The 19730-nt window shown below is 42.5% G+C and overlaps 1 protein-coding gene across 1 annotated transcript in view; it reads right to left on the bottom strand.

Annotated features, from left to right (window-relative positions):
* Positions 1-19730, bottom strand: part of LOC121278115 (dynein heavy chain 8, axonemal-like) — a 1831678-nt gene that overhangs the window by 523584 nt on the left and 1288364 nt on the right. The window contains exons 61-63 of the mRNA XM_041188200.1: positions 17173-17365; positions 5942-6064; positions 2513-2643 (exon numbers count right to left, since the gene is read on the bottom strand). Coding sequence (XP_041044134.1) covers positions 2513-2643; positions 5942-6064; positions 17173-17365 — 447 coding nt within the window. The remainder of the gene's footprint in view (positions 1-2512; positions 2644-5941; positions 6065-17172; positions 17366-19730) is intronic.

Raw genomic sequence — 19730 nt, 5'->3', positions numbered from 1 at the left:
ACAGCTTGCCATTATCCCATCATGATGGTCGGGACCGCGAGCTCCTGCCATAATTTCCCATTGTTGGAAACCTGACTTTTTTCATCCCATTGTATTCTCCACCCCAGCCTGCCACAAACCTCGCTACTGGTGAGGATGGAAAATTTCAGCCTATGATTCTCTTAAAGGGATCAAGCAAGATGTACAATTCTGTTGTAGGTTTACTACTTTGGATATTACTTGACCCCCAGACCTTTTTTTTGTTAAGTTGTTGTTATACTTTTTTTTATTCATTCATGGGATACAGGCGTCGCTGGCTCAGCCAGCATTTATTGCCTATCTCAAATTGCACTTGTTCAGAGGGTATTTAGGAGTCAACCACATTGCTATGGGTCTGGAGTCACATGTAGGCCAGACCAGGTAATGACAGCAGATTTCCTCCCCTAATGGACATTAGTGAACCAGATGGGCTTTTATGACAATTGATACTGGCTCATGGTCGCCATTAGACTTTTTTTAAAATCCTAGATCTTTCTTGGATTCAAATTCCACCACCTGCTGTGGTGGGATTCGAACTCAGGCCCCCAGAGCATTACCCCTGGGTATTTGGATTACTGGTCCAGTGACAATAACACTACACCACCTCCTCCCCTAAATTGTAAATTGGTTGTAAATTTCAATACGTATGGACAGAGAAAGATCTGGACACTCTTGCATTGCTGCTGTCTCCTTCACTGGTTATCTGCTTCCAGCCATGGATGGCCTAGTGGGCAGCCTCTGAGAACACAACATGACTGCTAGCATGAAGGAAAACACCACAGAGCAGCACAAGCTGCTGGAAGAGTGAGGAGGAGGAAAGGGCACTCAATAGGAAGCCATCCAGGCAGGGTTCTGTTCACATACATTAACTGACTGAGGAGTGAGGTTCAGGGCATCTTCACTTGACCAAAGAAGTTTTTTTTTTCGGTAATATTAGTTACTGAAGCCACAATTACCACTTCAATGCAGGACAAAAAGAGCATTGCAAATCATTGTCAAGGTCACCATCACCTTCTAAATGTACACTCTGAGCTCCTTTCAGGCTACACAGGGTTTGGTTCTTGGGCCCCAACTATTTACAATCTATATTAATGGCTTGGATTCAGGGATAGAAGGTACTATAGCTAAATTTGAAGATGACACCAAAATAGGTGGGAAAGTAAGTTGCAATGAATAAGAAATTTACAAATGGATATGGACAGGTTAGGTGAATGGGCCAAAATTTAGTAGATGGAGTTTAACGTGAATAAATGTGAGGTTATCCATTTTGGTCGGAAGAATAAAAAGGCGACTTATTATTTAAATGGAGAGAAACTTCAGAATGCTTCAGTGCAGGAGGAGCTAGGTGTCTTCAAGCATGAATCGCTGAAAGCTAGTATGCAGGTACAATAGGTAATAAGGAAGGCAAATGGAATTTTGGCACTTATTGCTAAAGAAATAGAGTATAAAAATAGGGAAGTGTTGCAATTGTACAAGGTATTGGTGAGGCTGCACCTAGAGTGCTGTGCACAGTTTTGGTCCCCTTACTTGAGGAAGGATGTAGTTGCATTGGAGGCGGTTCAGAGGAGGTTCACTAGATTGATTCCAGATATGTGGGGCTTGTCTTATGAGGAGAGATTGAGCAGTTTAGGTCTATATTTGCTAGAGTTTAGAAGGATGAGAGGAGATCTAACTGAGGTATATAAGATGCTAAAGGGAATAAACAAAGTAGAAATGGAGCGGATGTTTCCCCTTGTGGGGCATTCTAGAATGACAGGTCATAGGGGTGGCTAAAGGGTGGTGGATTTAAAGCAGCGATGAGGAAGAATTACTTTTCTCAAAGAGTCGTGAAACTGTGGAATTCACTACTTCAGAGTGCAGTGGATGCTGGGACGCTGAATAAATTTAAGGAAGAGGTAGACAGATTTTTAGTTTGTAACGGGTTGAAAGGTTATGGGGAGAGGGCGGGAAATTGGAGTTGAGGCCTAAATGAGATCACCCATGATCGTGTTGAATGGCAGGGCAGGCTCAAGGGGCTGAATTGCCTACTCCAGCTCCTAGTTCTTATGTTCTTACAGCAGGTGATATTAGCAACATCTCATAGTTTGTTATATATCAGTATATCATGAAGATCTGCAAGGCTCTATGTACCATGAGAAAAACCTACATCTCTTTTCCTTCTGAGATAAAGAAGCAGGAAGAGAAAAAAATAAATTTTATGTGCTGCTTGCATTGCTCTTAACTGCAATGTGCTGATATACATTGCAACTCACTCCCCAACCCCACCCACTGCCCACACTCACAAGTTCTTCAGCACTTATCAATCTCTAGGCAATATGAGAACTAAACACAGGCACCTGAAGTTGCACCATTCATGTAAATGTGACTAATGATCAATGCCCACTATGTGATTCCAGAAAAATATTGATTCAGTTTGGACTGTGACAGGCACTGAAAGAATAAGTTTGAATTTTCATTAACAAATATAAAAAGACTGCAGTTTTTTTTTGCATACCTTGTTAAAGTGATCTGAAAGATTTTATATCCAGCAATATAAGATGCCAGCTTTGTAAAGCTTTGTTTTCCAGAACCACCAACTCCCACCAGCAAAGCATTTCCACAATCTGTACGGATTATACGAGATATCTGCAAAATATTTTTTCTTGCTATCAGGGGTACAGTTTTTCTTTGTCAAAGGAACTGATCAATGTTTAACATTCTCCTTTCAATGTAAAAGCTTAACAACAAAAACAAATATGTAACTTACTTAACACTTGATCAGCTTTGCTAAGGTTCTGCTGACAGCTCATTCACCCTGAACTGAAATACTTCCCTGTGGGCTGCTGTGCCAACTGGCCGGTTAAAATCTCCATTCTCCAACATAGAATCAGAGAATAGTTATGAAACAGATGGAGACCATCTGGTCCATTGTTTTTGTGCTAGCCCTCTGTGACAACAACTCAACTAGTTGCACTTCCATGTCTTTTCTTGCAAACACTGCAAAATATTCCTGTTCAGGTAATTATCCCAATTGCCTTCTGAAAGTCTTGATTGAATCTTCCTAAACCACACTCTCAGATAGAGCATTCCAGATCCTAACCACTCACTGCATGAAATATTTTTTTTCTCAAGTCAGCCCTGGCCCTTTGCCAATCACTTTAATTCATTCAGCTCTGGTTCTCGATCCTTGCAACCGTGGGAACAATTTCTCCCCATCTACTCTGTCCAGACCTCTCATGATCCTGAGTACCTCTATAAAATTGCCTCTCAACATTCTCTTGCCTAAGGAGAACCATCCCAGATTTCTATTCTTGTAACTGAAGTCCCTCCTTCTCACAACCATTCTTTGAAATCTTTTCTGCATCCTCTCCAATGCCTTCACTTGCTTTCGAAAGTGTGGTGACAAGACTTGGACAGAATACTTCAGTTGAAGTCAAGCCATATTAAGTTACATTAAGATTCATCAAAACTTCCTTTTGTACCCAATGCCTCTATTTATAAAGCCCAGCATCCCAAATGCTTTATTCACTATTTTCTCAACCTAGCCATCTTCAATGATTTGTGCATATTTACCCTGAGGTCTTTCTGTTCCTGCATTGCCTTTAAAATTGAATCCTTTGTTTAATGGGTTCCCAATTTGTGGATCACATATCCTAGTGAGGTTGAGGGGTGAGCACTTAGGTTTGTGAGCTCTGAGGCAGCAATGGCAGCTGTGGAACAGCGACACAGATTTGACAGTCTGGCATCGGCTGTGAGGCCCCTTTAAATGTGCATGATTCTTCTTGCCTGTTGGTGTAGCCTAACCCAATGGGCTCTAACGCTCAATCGCTAACACCAATCGAGCCTGTAAAATGGTAGGTGTCTTAGTTGTTTCTGTAGTTTAAAGGGTTAATATTAAATAAATAAATATATAGTCTACATCATTAGTGACCTAAGGTCACATGAAAACAGACCATGGAGAGAGATAGTTCTACATAGAGCCTCATGCTGAGTCTGCATTGTGCATAGTTAGTATAATGTTCAATAAAAAGGTAAAATTTACCATTATAGATAAAAGCAAAATACTGCCTTTGCTGGAAATCTAGAACAAAAACAGAAATACCTGCAAAAACTAAAACAAACAATTAGTCTTGCTGTGAGCATTGTAAGCCCAGACCCAAGACTGCCACATCTGAGACCCACGGCAACAATAGAAGAGTTTCTGTGTCTGTATCCTGCTGTTTGAACAACCCAACACCACCAACCCTCTCCCCACAAACTTTCACTCTGGGGTCACATCAAGTGTGAAATGTTAAAATTGTTCACAGCGGAAAAATGTTTGAGAAGAATTGCATTATTTTATGTTTTTCCTCATTCTTCCTATCAAAATTATTCCTACCAACTTCACATTCCTCTACATTAACATTCCTGCCACTTTCTGTCCATTCTATGTCCAATTGAAATCGATCACTATCCTCCAAGTTTTGAGTTTTACACAAATTTTGAAATTTCCCTGCACAACCAAGTATAGGTTATTAATATAGATCAATCAATCAACAATAGATTAATGTAGATCAAAGATTTACCAGACTGAGTCCTGAGATGGCAGGACTGATATAAGGAGAGACTGAGTCGGTTAGGATTATATTTGCTGGAGTTCAGAAGAATGATGGGGGATCTCATAGAAACCCATAAAATTCTAACAGGACTAGACAGGTTAGATGCAGGAAGGATGTTCCTGATGGTGGGGGAATCCAGAACCGGGGGTCACAGTCTGAGGATACAGGGTAGACCATTTATGACTGAGATGAGGAGAAATTTCTTCACCCAGAGAGTGGTGAGCCTGTGGAATTCGCTACCACAAAAAGTAGTTGAGACCAAAGCATTGTATGTTTTCAAGGAGTTAGATATAGCTCTTGGGGGCGAAAGGGATCAAAGGATATGGGGAGAAAGCGGGAGCAGGCTATTGAGTTGGATGATCAGCCATGATCATAATGAATGGTGGAGTAGGCTCGAAGGGCCGAATGGCCTACTCCTGCTCCTATTTTCTAAGTTTCTATCAAGGAAAGCTGTAGTCCTATTACTAAACCCTGAGGAGCCCCGCTGCATATCCTCCTCTAATCCAAATACACAACTATTTTCTGTTTCCTGTTACTCAGCCAACTTTGTATCCAGGCTACCACTGTCTTGTTAACCCAGGGACTTAAACTTTGTTCTCAACTATATTATGTGGCACCATATCAAACACCTTTTGGATGCTCATATACACCACATCAACAGCAACCTCTCTGTCACCGTATAAAGAAACTCAATCAAGTTGGTTAACAAGATTTACCTTCAGGGAATCTGTGTTGGCTTCCCCTAATTAATCTATAATTATCCAAGTGACTGCTAATTTTGTCTGATAACCACTTCCAAATGATATTTCAGCACCAAGGGTTAAATGTATATACGAACATACAAAGTAGGAGCAGAAGTAGGCCATTCAGACACGCAAGCCTGCTCCATCATTCATTAAGATCATGGCTGATCTTGTTATGTTTCAAATTCCACTTCCCATCTACTCCCAATAACTTTTGATTTCCTTGCCTAACAAGAATTTATCTATATCCGCCTTACAAATATTCAATGACCCCACCTCTCAGGCCTTCTGAGGCAGAGAGTTCCAAGGTTGCAAATGTGCGACATTCACAATTCTCCAGGCCTCTGGCACAAGCTCTGTTTCTAAGGAGGATTGGAAGATTGTATCCAAAGGGTCAAATGGTCTACTCCTGCTCTTATTCCTTATGTTCTTAAAATCAGCCTGATGAAAGGATAAATAGAGCTGAATGAGCCTGGGAATGCCTACAGAAGATACTGAACTGTAAATATTTATGAAACTTTATTTTATTTCTTTCCTGATCCAATATTCCTTCAAGAAAAGTTTTTTTAGTATCTACACATAGTTCAAATTTGAAAATCTCACTTTGACAATGTGTGTCATTGCATCTGTGAAGAAGACAAGATCAAGAAAACCGAATCGGACACCTTCATTATGTTGTGCCTGATAAAACTGCAATTTTTCAGTCAGGACTTCAAAGCTTGGAACCTGGAAGACATTCAGTTACAACTGTTAGAATATCACAAAGAAAGTAGCATAAACATTTTTTTATTCATTTATGGGATGTGGGCATCGCTGGCTAGGCCAGTATTTGTTGCCAATTCCTTATTGCCCTTGTTCAGAGGGCATTTAAGAGTCAACTGCATTGCTGTGGGTCTGAAGGCACAGGTAGGCCAGCAGATTTTTTCCCTGAAAGGACATTAGTGAACCAAATGGGCTTTCACAACACTTGACAATTGTTTCACGGTCATCATTACACTTTTAATTTTAGATTTTTATTGAATTAAAATTCCAAAAGCCATGGGAGGCTTTGAACCCCAGTCCCCAGGGCATTAAAGCAGGTCTCTGGGTTACTAGTTCAACGACAATACCACTACACCTTCACCTCCCCCTCATACACAATGAAAAATGAGGGATGCTGTCTTGCCCAGGAATGGTATTAACACGTTCATAACTTTTAAAATATGAACTTTACTCATTGTGCAATCTGTAAAAATGCACTATTTTTTTTAACTGTACTTTTATTTATTTTGTTTGTGTGCGTGACTGTGAGTGATTGCCATAGCTTTAGATTCCGGGGTGAACGCGTGAATAAACAATCCTCTTTATTTAACCTCATGAAAAGCTTGCTGCTGGTTGTTCAAATCTCCACACAGCCAGGTGTTAAAATACATACACACATATCTTCCTCTCAAAAGCTGATTACAGAAAGTAGGGAAGGGAACAAGAATTCCCATAGTTTCCCTTACCCTGTCTGTAACAGATGCCATTAGCTTAAACTTGCACTGTAACCTACTGTTGCCTATCACAGCATTTTCATCGTGGGGATACAAATTCATGAGTGATAAAAAGCAATTAACTGATTTCCCATTGCTATTCATTACGGAGGACTTTGACAATGCAAAACAAAGGACAAACAGGCAGAGGCCTGCGATGATGGATCCCATGCTTTTTTGTAAAAGCAACACACTGCAGATGCTGGAAATGTGAAATCAAAACAGGAATGCTGGTGGATTCTGATATAAGGCCATAGACCTGAAATGTTTATTCTGTTCCTTTCTCCAGAGATGCTGCCAGATCTGTGAGTATTTACAGTATTTTTGGTTTCAATTGCAAACCTTTTTGTACTTGGAATTTCTGGAATTTTTGGGTCAGATGAAGTGCTTGGAGATGGACCAAATATCAAAACCTGATTTAATGATCCGGAAGAGCCTAATAATATCTCTTTCCTTATTTCCCTCTCTGAAAGTCAGATGGGTGAATATTTGGATAAACACCCAGAAGCAGCAGGGTAGTAGGTCTCATGCAAGATTTCTGGGTTTGGGCCCACAGATACCTAAATAAGCAGTCGACTAGTCAAATTTTGGAAATAGTATTGAAGACTTGTGCGCCCCTAGCCAAGCTGTTCCAGTATAGCTACAACACTAGCATCTACCTGGAAATGTGGAAAATCGCCCAGGTATGACCTGTGCACAAAAAGCAAATCCAAACCGACCAATTACCATCCCATCAGTCTGATCTCCATCATCAGAAAAGTAACGGAAGGGGTCATCAACCATGCTATCAAGCAGCATCGCTTAGCAATAACCTGCTCATTGACGCCCAATTTGGGTTCCACCAGGCCCACTCAGCTCCTGACCTCATTACAGCCTTGGTTCCAACATGGACAAAAGAGCTGAACTCCCGAGGTGAGGTGAGGGTGACAGCCTCAACATCAAGGCTGCATTTGACAGAGTGTGGCATCAAGAAGCCCTAGTAAAACTGAAGTCAATGGGAATCAGGGGGAAGACACTTCTCTGGTTGGAGTCATATCTAGCACAAAGGAAGATGGTTGTGGTTGTTGGAGGTCAGTCATCTCAGCTCCAGGACGTCACTGCAGGAGCTCCTCAAGGTAGTGTCCTCAGCCCAACCATCTTCAGCTGCTTCATCAATGGCCTTCCTTCCATCATAAGGTCAGAAGTGGGGATGTTCGCTGATGATTGCACAATGCTCAGCACCATTCGGGACTCCTCAGATACTGAAGCAGTCCATGTCCAAATGCAGCAAGATCTGGACAATATCCAGGCTTGGGCTGACAAGTGGCAAGTAACATTCGTACCACACAAGTGCCAGGCAATGACCAGGCAAGAGAGACTCTAATCATCACCCCTTGACGTTCAATGGCATTACCATCACTGAATCCCCCACTATCAATATCTTGGGGGTTACCATTGGCCAGAAACTGACCTGGACTAGCCATATTAATGCTGTGATTACAAGAGCAGGTCAGAGGCTAGGAATCATGTGATGAATAACTCACCTCCTGACTCCCCAAAGCCTGTCCACCACCTACCAGGCACAGGTCAGGAGTGTGATGGAATACTCTCCAGTTGCCTAGATGAGTGCAGCTCCCATAACACTCAAGAAGTTTGACACAGTCCAGAACAAAGCAGCCTGCTTGATTGGCACCACATCCACAAACATTCACTCCCTCCACCACCAATGTACAGTAGCAGCAATGTGTACCATCTGCAAGATGCCCTGCAGGAAGTCACCAAGGTTCCTTCGACAGCACCTTCCAAACCCATGACCACTACCACATAGAAGGACATTGGCAGCAGATAGATGGGAACACCACTACCTGGAAGTTCCTGTCCAAGTCACTCGGAATCCTGACTTAGAAATATATCGCCATTCCTTCACTGTCACTGGGTCAAAATCCTGGAACTCCCTTCCTAACAGCATTGTGGATACCTACACCACATGAATTACAGTGGTTCAAGAAGGCAGCTCACCACCAACTTCTCAAGGGCAATTAGGGATGGGTAATAAATGCTGACCCAGCTAGCAAAGCCCACATCCCGTGAATAAATTTTAAGATGATTTATGAAAGTTTATTAAGGCCAGAATCTTTGGGCCAGCATGCGTGGGTAGGCCCAGCTCGCCAATGCATAAAATGATGCTCGATAACATCGGGTGTGCTTCCCAATGTCACTGCGCATCATTCCATTTTAAGTGGGCGGGCCAATTAAGGCCAGCCCAGTGTGACACCCATCGGGAAGTGCTATGCACTTCATGTGCAGGTGGGGGTGGGATTCCCCAAATGCAAGAGTGTGCTCTTTCGCGCATGTACTCGAAATAGCGTACATCTCCCTGAGGCTAAGTGCTGCCTCAGGGAGATCGCTGAAAGTTTTTCAAACTCTAAAAATAGAAAAATAAAAAAATCATTAACATGTCCCCCTCATGTGATAATGTCACACAAGATGGGACATGTTAATAAATTTCACAAAAACTTTAATAAACTTTTTTAAAACCTACATGAAACCTCATCCAACCAGTGGATGAGGTTTCATGTTTTTTCAGAAGCCCACCGGGGCTCCTGGCCTGCCCACCAACCTTAAGGTTGGACGGGCAGATCCTTTAATTGTTTTAATTATCCCGTCAATGGCTTCAATTGGCTATTGACAGGTCGGCAGGTGGAAAGCTGATCGCGCTGTGCCCCCGCCTTCCTGAAGATTTAAATGGGGCAGGATGATGTTGGGGTTCTTCCCGACGTCATCCTGCGTTATTTTCATGTTGGTGAGCGGGCCTCGCCCCCTGCTCACTGACAGAAAAATTCAGCCCACGGTTTCTAAATTTGTGGAGAATATCCCCCAAATTGTGGGAGAGAGTCAATACTGAGCAGGACTGCAGCAAGTTACAAAAATACATTCATAAACATGCTGAATGGGCAAATAAATGACAAATGTAGTTCAGCACAGATACATCTGAAGTAGCACATGTTGGGAGATCACTTATAACTTGAAAGGTGCAAGCCCATGTGGGATGGAGGAACAAGGGGATCTCAGAGTACGAATACATCAATCACTAATAATTGTGCCTCAGATTAGCAAAGCCACAAAAGAAAGCAAACCAAGTATTAGACATTATTTCTAGAGAGATAATTTTGAAAATAAGGGAAGTTATGCTAAACCTCTATCAAACCTTGGTTAGATCACACTTAGATTATAACATGCAATTGTGACCACAATACTTTAAAAAGGATGAAGTTCATGGTATCAGGTCAAACATGGGCAAGGAAGCCTCCAGCTGATAATCACGTCCCACCCTCCCTCAGCTGATGAATCAGTGCTCCTCCATGTTGAACATCACTTGGAGGAAGCACTGAGGGTGGCAATGTTCTCTGGGTGGGGGACTTCAATGTCTATCACCAAAAGTGGCTTGGTAGCACCACTACTGACCGAGCTGGCTGAGTCCTAAATGATATAGCTGCTAGACTGCATCTGCAGCAGGTGGTGAGGGAACCAACAAGAGGGGAAAGCATACTTGACCTCATCCTCACCAACCTGCCTGCTGTAGATGCATCTGTCCATGACAATATCGGTAGGGGTGACCACCGCACAGTCAATGTGGAGACGAAGTCCTGTCTTCACATTGAGGATACCCTCCATCGTGTTGTGTGGCATGACCACTGTGCCAAATGGGATAGATTTTGAACAGATCTAGCAACTCAAGACTGGGCAATGATGAGGCGTTGTGGACCATCAGTAACAGAATTGTACTCAAACACAATCTGTATCCTCATGGCCTGGTATATCCCCCACTCTAACACCACCATCAAGCCAGGCAATCAACACTGGTTCAATGAAAACTGCAGGAGGGCATGCCAGGAGCAGCACCAGGCATACTTAAAAATGAGGTGTCAATCTGGTGAAGCTATAAAACAGGACTACCTGCGTGCCAAATAGCATAAGCAGCAAGTGATAGACATGGCTAAGTGATCCCTCAACCAATGGATCAGGTCTAAGCTCTGCAGTCCTGCCATATCCAGTCGTGAATGTTGGTGGACAATTAAACAACTCACTGGAGGAGGTGGTTCCACAAATATCCCCATCCTCAATGATGGAGGAGCCCAGCACAGCAGTGTAAAAGAAAAGGCTGAAGCATTCGCAAAATCTTCAGCCAGAAGTGTCAAGTGGATGTTCCATCTCGGCCTCTTCTAGAGATGCCCAGCATCACAGATGCCAATCTTCAGCCAATTCGATTCACTCCATTTGATATCAAGAAACAGTGAAGGCACTGGATAATGCAAAGACTATGGGCCCTGACAACATTCCAGCAAAAGTACTGAAGACATGCTCCAGGGCTTGCCACTATTGGCTAGCAATTGGCTAACCCACCAGGAGTGCAGGGGAGTCAGCAGAGTGCAAGGAACCCAGGCGTCAGTGTTAACTCCACAGTTATTTTGTTTTTATTCATTCATGCAATGTTAATGTCACTGGTAAGGGCAGCATTTGTTGCCCATCCCTAATTACCCTTGAGAAGGTGGTGGTGGTAAGTTTTCTTGAACCGCTGCAAACTGTGTGATGTTTTTACATTATTGCATCCATGTGACAGAGGAGACAGGTGTCCTGCCTCAAAAAGGCCAGGCTTTTTTACAGGCTTGGCTTCCAGCTAGACAGGGAGCAGGCCAGAGGGAGCCGAGGTACCACTTAAATCCATGCCCCAGGAGGGGGGATTCAGTCTTGGGGATGTTGATCCTGGGTGGGAAGTTAATCCCAAGGTTATTGTGGATGACCAACAATCCTAGCCAAGCAGCTCCAGTACAGCTACAACACTGGCATCTACCCGGCTATGTGGAAAATTGCCCAGGTATGTCCTGTATAAAAAAGAAGGACAAATCTAACTCAGCCAATTACTGCCCCATCAGTCTACTCTCCACCATCAGTACAATAATGGAAGGCGTCATCAACAGTGCTAACAAGTGGCACTTGCTTAGCAATAACCTGCTCACTGATGCAGTTTGGGTTCCTCCAGGGCCATTCAGCTCCTGACCTCGTTACAGCCTTGGTTCAAACATGGACAAAAGAACTAAACTCCTGAGGTGAGGTGAGAGTGGCTGCCCTTGACATCAAGGCAACATTTGACAGAGTGTGCCATCAAGGAGCCCTAGCAAAACTGGAGTCAATGGGAATCAGGGTGAAAACTCTCAGCTGGTTTGAGTCATATCTAGCACAAAGGAAGATGATTGTGGTTATTGGACGTCTATCATCTCAGCTCCAGGACATCACTGCAGAAGTTCCTCAGGGTAGAGTCCTAAGCCCAACCATCTTCAGCTGTTTCATCAATGACCTTCCTTCCATCATAAGGTCAGAAATGGGGATGTTCGCAGATGATTGCACAACGTTCAGCACCATTTGCAACTTCTCAAATACTGAAGCAGTCCACGTCCAAATGCACAAGACCTGGACAATATCCAGGCTTGTGCTGACAAATGGCAAGTAACATTCGCACCACACAAGTGTCAGGCAATGGCCATCTCCAACTACACCTTGATGTTCAATGGCATTAGCATCACTGAATCCGCCACTATCAACATTCTGGGGGTTACCATTGACCAGAAACTGAACTGGACTAGCCGTATAAATACTGTGGCTACAACAGCAGGTCAGAGGCTAGGAATTATGTGGCAAGTAACTCACCTCCTGACTCCTCAAATCCTGTCCACCATTTACAAGGCACAAGTCAGAAGTACTCCCCACTTGCCTGAATGAGTGCAGCTTCCATATCACTGAAGAAGCTGGACACCATCCAGGACAATGCAGTCTACTTGATTGGCATCACATCCACAAACATTCACTTCCTCTACCACCGACGCAGAGTAGCAGCAGTGTGTACCATGTACAAGATGCACTGCAGGAATGCCCCTTAGGCAGCGCCTTCCAAACCCACTACCACTACCAACCAGGAGGACAAGGACAGCAGGTAGATGGGAACGCCACCACCTGGAATTTCCCCTCTAAGTCACTCACCATCCTGACTTGGAAATATATCGCCGTTCCTTCACTGTTGCAGGGTCAAAATCCTGGAACTCCCTTCCTAACAGCACTGTGGGTGTACCTACACCACATGGACTGCAGTGGTTCAAGAAGGCAGCTCACCACCACCTTCTCAAGGTCAACCAGGGATGGGCAATAAAAGCTGGCCCAGCCAGCGAAGCCCACATCCTGTGAATGAATTTAAAAAAAGACACTGGAGAGGGTGCAGAGAAAATTTACAAGGATGATATCAGATATGTGTGGATATACATATCAGGAAGAGATTGACAGGCTGGGTCTCTTCTTTCTTGTGAAAAGAAGGGTGACCTAATAGATGGCTTTGAATTTATGACAGCTTTTGATATAGTGAATTCAGAGAAAATGTTTCCTCTTGGGGGGAAGAGCATAACTAGAAGTCAGATATAAGCTGCTTACCAAGGAACCCAGTTGGGAATTCAGAGACAAAATAATTTCTTTACCCAAAGAGTGCTTGGAATGTGAAATTTGCTACCATATGGAGTGGTTAAAGTAAAAAGTATAGCTGTATTTAAGGGGAAGTTGGACAACTATTTGAGAGAGAAGAAAATAGATGGTTACAATGGTAGATTTAGATGAGAAAAGATGGATGGGGGCTTGAGCAAAGCATAGACTTTCAATCAGGGTAACTGAACAGTGAATTAATAAGAGTATTATCACAAAGCAGATCTAAAGGTATTAATTAAATTAGTTATTTCAAAAAGTACTAAGCTCTAAAAGAGGGAATGGAGCTAGTTAGAACATGGATGGGCAGCTGAAACCTGTTACCTCTATTCCTGTGTCATTTGGAAATTTCAGGATACTTCATGTGCCTTAGGGGACCACATGTGTAGAAAGTTCTCCAGCCGCTTGAACTTGACCTTAAGATTTCCAAGTTTGAGGAGCAGCTGGAGTCATTTGGAATATGAGGGAGAATGAGAGCCTCCTATATCTACTATGAAGCCTAGGAGAAGCAGAAAAACTTGTTTTCTCTTCACAATGCTCCTCGGGGCCACTGTTAACCAACCTCCAGTTGTCCCCTTTCAACACACAGCCACCATAATTTAGCTGAAGATGGCTGCTGTTGAGGCAGGCTGCCTAAAATTTGAATGTCAGTACGTCCCTCAATATTGAAAAGAGGTTGGATGCCCAATTTTAGGCAAGCCTTGGGTGTTACAGTTCAGGTACATGCACCGTAAGTCATGTGTACAAATTGCCATAACCCTTTTTACCCCCATGTCTGCTGTCCATGGAGTGAACATCATCATTAAAGCCAAAGATTTTGTCACTTTCTTTCTTCAAGTGTATACTTTCCGGTTTTAGCTTATGATATGGCAACCAAGAATCTGTTTTATGATCCAGGTTTTGCTGAGGCTCTCATAATTTCCCTGACTGAGTCAGATGGCAAGACAAATTTAGAATTGAATCTGGGTCTTTCTGGTCTTTACAGCTTCACACTATACTACATGGGTAACTAGGGAAGTTACAGTAATAGAAACATAGAAACGAGGAGCAGGAATAGGCGATTCGGCCCTTCGAGCCTGCCCCACCATTCATTATGATCATGGCTGATCATGCAACTCAATAGCCTGCTTCTGCTTTCCCCCCATACCCTTTGATCCCTTTTGCCCCAAGAGCTATATCTAACTCCTTCTTGAAAACATACAATGTTTTGGTTTAACTACTTTCTGTGGTAACGAATTCCACAGGCTCACCACTCTCTGAATGAAGAAATTTCTCCTCATCTCAGTCCTAAATGGTCTACCCCATATCCTCAGACTGTGACCCCTGGTTCTGGACTTCCCCACCATCGGGAACATCCTTCCTGTAACTTCCCTGTCTAGTCCTATTAGAATTTTATCGCTTTCTATGAGATCCCCCCCCCCCCATTCTTACGAACTCCAGCGAATATAATCCTAATCGACTCAATCTCTCCTCATATGTCAGTCCCGCCATCCCAGGAATCAGTCCGGTAAACATTCACTGCACTCGCTCTATAGCAAGTACATCATTCCTCAGGTGAGGAGACCAAAACTGCACACAATATTCCAGGTGTCGTCTCACCAAGGCCCTGTACAATTGCAGCAAGACATCCCTGTTCCTGTACTTGAATCCTCTGGCTATGAAGGCCAACATATCATTTGCCTTCTTTACCGCCTGCTGCACCTGCATGCTTGTCTTCAGCGACTTGTGGACAAGGACACCCAGGTCCCGTTGCACATTCCCCTCTCACAATTTATAGCCATTCAGATAATAATCTGCTTTCCTGTTTTTGCTACCAAAATGGATAACCTCACAATTATCCACATTATACTGCATCTGCTATGCATTTGCCCACTCACTCAGCTTGTCCAAATCACACTGAAGCATCTCTGCATCCTCCTCACAGCTCACCCTCCCACCCAGCTTTGTGTCATCTGCAAATTTGGAGATATTACATTTAATTCCCTCATCTAAATCATGAATATATATTGTGAATAACTGGGGTCCCACGACTGATCTCTGCGGTACCCCACTAGTCACTGCCTGCTATTCGGAAAAAGACCTATTTATTCCACTCTTTGTTTGCTGTCTGCCAACCAATTTTCTATCCATCTCAATACACTACCCCCAATCCCATGCACTTTAGTTTTATACGCCAATCTCTTATGTGGGACTTTGTCGAAAGCCTTCTGAAAGTCCAAATAAACCACATCCACTGGCCCCCCCTCATCAACTCTACTAGTTACATCCTCAAAAAATTCCAGTAGATTTGTCAAGCATGATTTCCCTTTCATAAATCCAAGTTGACTCTGTCCGACTCTGCCACTGTTTTCCAAGTGCTCAGCTATTAAATCTTTTATATTGGACTCTAAAATTTTCCCCAGTCAGGCTGACTGGTCTATAATTCCCTGTTTTCTCTCTGCCTCCCTTATTAAATAGTGGGGTTACATTAGCTACCCCCCAATCTGTAGGAACTGTTCCAGAGTCAAAAGAATCTCAGAAGATGACCACCAATGCATCCACTATTTCTATGGCCACTTAAGTGCTCTGGGATGTAGATTATCAAGCCCTGGGGATTTACCGGCCTTCAATCCCATCAATGTCCCCAACACCATTTCCCTACCAATTCTGTTTTCTTTCAGTTTCTCCTTCTCACTAAACCATGATTCCCCAACATTTCCAGTATGTTTTTCGTGTACTCCTTTGTGAAGACAGAACCAAAGTATGTATTTAGTTGGTCAGCCATTTCTTTGTTCCCCATTATAAATTCCCCTGTTTCTGACTAGAAACTTTTACAGTTTTTTTGTTCCCTGCAAGTTTACTCTCGTACTCTATTTTCCCCTTCCTAATCAATCCATTGGTCCTCCTTTGCTGAATTCTAAACTGCTCCCAATCCTCAGGTCTGTTGTTTTTTCTGGCCAATTTGTATGCCTCTTCCTTGAATCTAATACTATCTCTAATTTCCCTTGTAAGCCATGGTTTGGCCAATTTCCTGTTTTACTTTTGCACCAGACAGGAATAAATAATTGTTGCAGTTCACCCATGTGCTCTTTGAATGTTTGCCATTGCCTATCCACCTTCCTCCCTTTAAGTAATGTTTCCCAATCCATCATAGCCAATTCGTGCCTCATACCATCGTAGTTTCCTTTATTAAGATTCAGGACCCAAGTCTCAGAATCAAATACGTCACTCTCCTCACATAACTAGACTGCCAATTATTCCTTTCTCATTACATAATATCCAGTTGAGGATGGCCTGTTCTCTCATTGGTTCCTCAATATATTGGTCCAGAAAAACATCCCGTATACACTCCAGGAATTCAGAATGGTTTTGACTGATTTTGTACATTAAGTTTGGTAGAAGTTCACTTGTGGGGTTGGTTAGCACGATTGTTTAGATGACTAGTATGTGGTTCAAAATAACAACAACAGTGCATGTCCAGTTTCAGCTGAGGTGGACTTGAGACCTGTTCCCTTGCCCTGCTGGAGGGAGTAGAAGGCAATGGCAAACTGCCACTGACAAAAACTGCCACTAAAACAGCTCAGGATGAAGCATCAGCAGGCAATGAGCCAAAGAGCTGCAATTTGGCAGAGCAGATATGAATGAATGAATGAACTGTTTGTACAAATAGATTCAAATGAAAATTAGACACATTTTTAAGAAAAAAAATTGATTGAGAAACTTGGTTAAGAAAGAAGGAAGATGGGATTTGAGGCTCAAAAAATGAAAAGACCTTATCCTATAATCACTTGATAGCAGAATTAACAAAATTACTTTAAAACTGACAATGCTATGATGTACCATTTCATAGATTTTAGGGACAACAAATACATAATCTTCAGGCTCATCACCAGTTGGCTCTGGCATATCCTGAAGGAAATCAACAAAGTATGGCTCTTTGTGAAGGTTTTCTGCCATTTGTCTTCCAATGTTGTCTCCAATGGCGCGTGTCACAGCATTTTCAAACCAATATTTATCCTCTTCGTTTATAAATCTATTAAGTAACATAAAAGTCAATCATTATCTTTATTACCATTCATCATAAATTTGTATGTTTATGCCTTAATGGATACATAACTTATACAAATGTAATTTTACAAAGTAGTAATTATGGTTTTATTTAGTGTGTAATGTACCTTTAAGAATAATACTGTTAGGAACGATCACATGATCTGTAGTAACCAATAGGAGAGTAGCGTGGGCTACCTCAGCAAGACCATGTAGAGATAGAGTTGGAGTTGAAAGCACACATATAGTTGCTGCTGAGTATATTGTAAATAAACTTAATGTTTCCACTTAAGAAGTGTCTGCAGTCCAATTCTATTACTAATAGTACAACTCAGCCACCCTTACAACAAACTGGTGATGACGATAAAGCAGGATTAAAAGAAGAAATCAAGTTAAAAAGAAATCGGCACTGTACCTCGCCCAGTGATTGTAAATAGCAAGCTCTGTTAGGATAATTTCTTCAATTCTATCTCAAAATCCTGCAGCTTGGGAGAATTGATCCGTTTGAACCAGCCGCAGATGATTGGTCTCAATACATAGAATGCCTCACATTATTTTTTCAAGTGATCAAGATTATGGGGAAACAGGAGAGGTGAGTGATCCTCTTGAGTACTTATGGGAGCTAAATCTGTGGTTTTATGGCACCCAGTGCCCCAGATTTGAAGGATTTTGATGAATTTGTGGACCTCGTGAAGGACCACTTTCAACCCAAGCCCTCAGTCATGGTGCAGGGGTTCAGGTTTAATTTGCAAAATAGAGCCCCGGGTGAAACAATTGCAAGCTATGTAGCAAATCTGAAGCAGCTAATGGAAAATTGTGAGGTCAGTACGACTCTGAGCTACATGCTCAGAGATTGTTTAGTGTGTGGTGTGAAACCGGACACTATTCAGAAAAGATTATTGTCCGGAGTGAACCTGGATTTCAAGAGGGTGCTAGAGTTAACACTGGCCATGGAAAGCACAGTAAGATTTTCAAAAGCAATATAGGGTGTGCAAAATGATGCTGTCCTCCACACCAGGCAGGAAACCTCAAGCAAAAAGGTGCAAAAAGTGAGATTCTGCTGAGAAGTGGGAAACAGCCCCCGCTAGCTGAAGAATAAAGAAAAATAATCTCGCAGCAAGATCGAAGAATAATTCTAATAGAGGTGGAAAGAGTCTTTTAGTGATTGGCAGTTTAAAAAAAATTGAATACCATTACTGTCACAGAAATGGACATATAATGAGGCAGTGCAAGAACAGATTTAGCAGGCTTGTAGATAAATGAAGAAGCCCAATGAATTCTACAATGTAAAGGAGCCTAAAGCAGCAAATTCTAACATTTACTCATTGTTTATTCTGAAAATTGGAAAGACAGAACCAATATTTGTCACAGTGAAAGTAAAAGGCAAACCTGTTAAAATGGAAGGGCACACGGGAGCATCCACTACAGCAATTGGGGAACATACCTTCAGATATTTGAATAATGGTAAACAAAATTAAGTTTAGAACAAATAGATGCCACACTAAAAAATATATAGGTGAAGACATTCAAGTAAAAGGCATAAGTAGAGTTATTGTCCATTATGGAAGCCAATAGGCACAGCTACCCGTGATGGAGACAAAATTGGTGTGAGTTAGAATTGTCTGAAATTTTCCAGTTTAGAACACGTGGGCTACCAGAGCTACTTAGAAAGTATGCCACCATTTTCAAAGGCAAACTGGGAAAAATTCGGGACCTGCAGGCCAAGATTTATGTGGATCCAGAAGCAGCCCCTCGCTTCATGAAGGTGAGACCGGTACCATATGGACTGCCAGAAAAAGTAGACACTGAGATGAACAGGCTAGAGAAACTGGGCATTATTGTTCAGTTCAAAAACTTGTTCAGTTTTCAGATTGTGCAGCGCCCATAGTCCCCATCCTTAAACCTGACCTAAGCAGCCAAATTTGTAGAGGCTACAAACTGACAGTTTATAAAGTAACCAAATTGGATGGGCACCCATTCCAAAAATCGAAGACCCAAATGCCAAGTTGGCAGGACAGACAACGTACACAAAGCTTGACATGAGTCATGCTTACCAACAACTAGCGTTCGATAATGCATCCTGGGAATTTGTCACAATTAATACCTACAAAGGGTTGTACCAATATACACAATTGCCTTTTGGTGTCTCCTCAGCTTGTGCCATCTTTCAGGGAACAATGGAAAGCTTACTGCAGGGACTGCCCCAGGTTGTAGTCTATTTAGACGATGTATTTGTGACAGGATTCACTGAAAAAGAGCATTTAGCAAACTTAGAAGTCTTAAAATGTTTATTGCAAGCTGGAGTGCGTCAAAAAAAGAAAAAGCGCACATTCGAAGTGAGGGAGGTAATC

Source organism: Carcharodon carcharias, chromosome 5 (genome assembly GCF_017639515.1).
Source record: "Carcharodon carcharias isolate sCarCar2 chromosome 5, sCarCar2.pri, whole genome shotgun sequence".
Taxonomy (NCBI): domain Eukaryota; kingdom Metazoa; phylum Chordata; class Chondrichthyes; order Lamniformes; family Lamnidae; genus Carcharodon; species Carcharodon carcharias.
The sequence above is the reverse complement of the archived record's forward strand: the minus strand, read 5'-3'. Positions and strand labels throughout refer to the sequence as shown.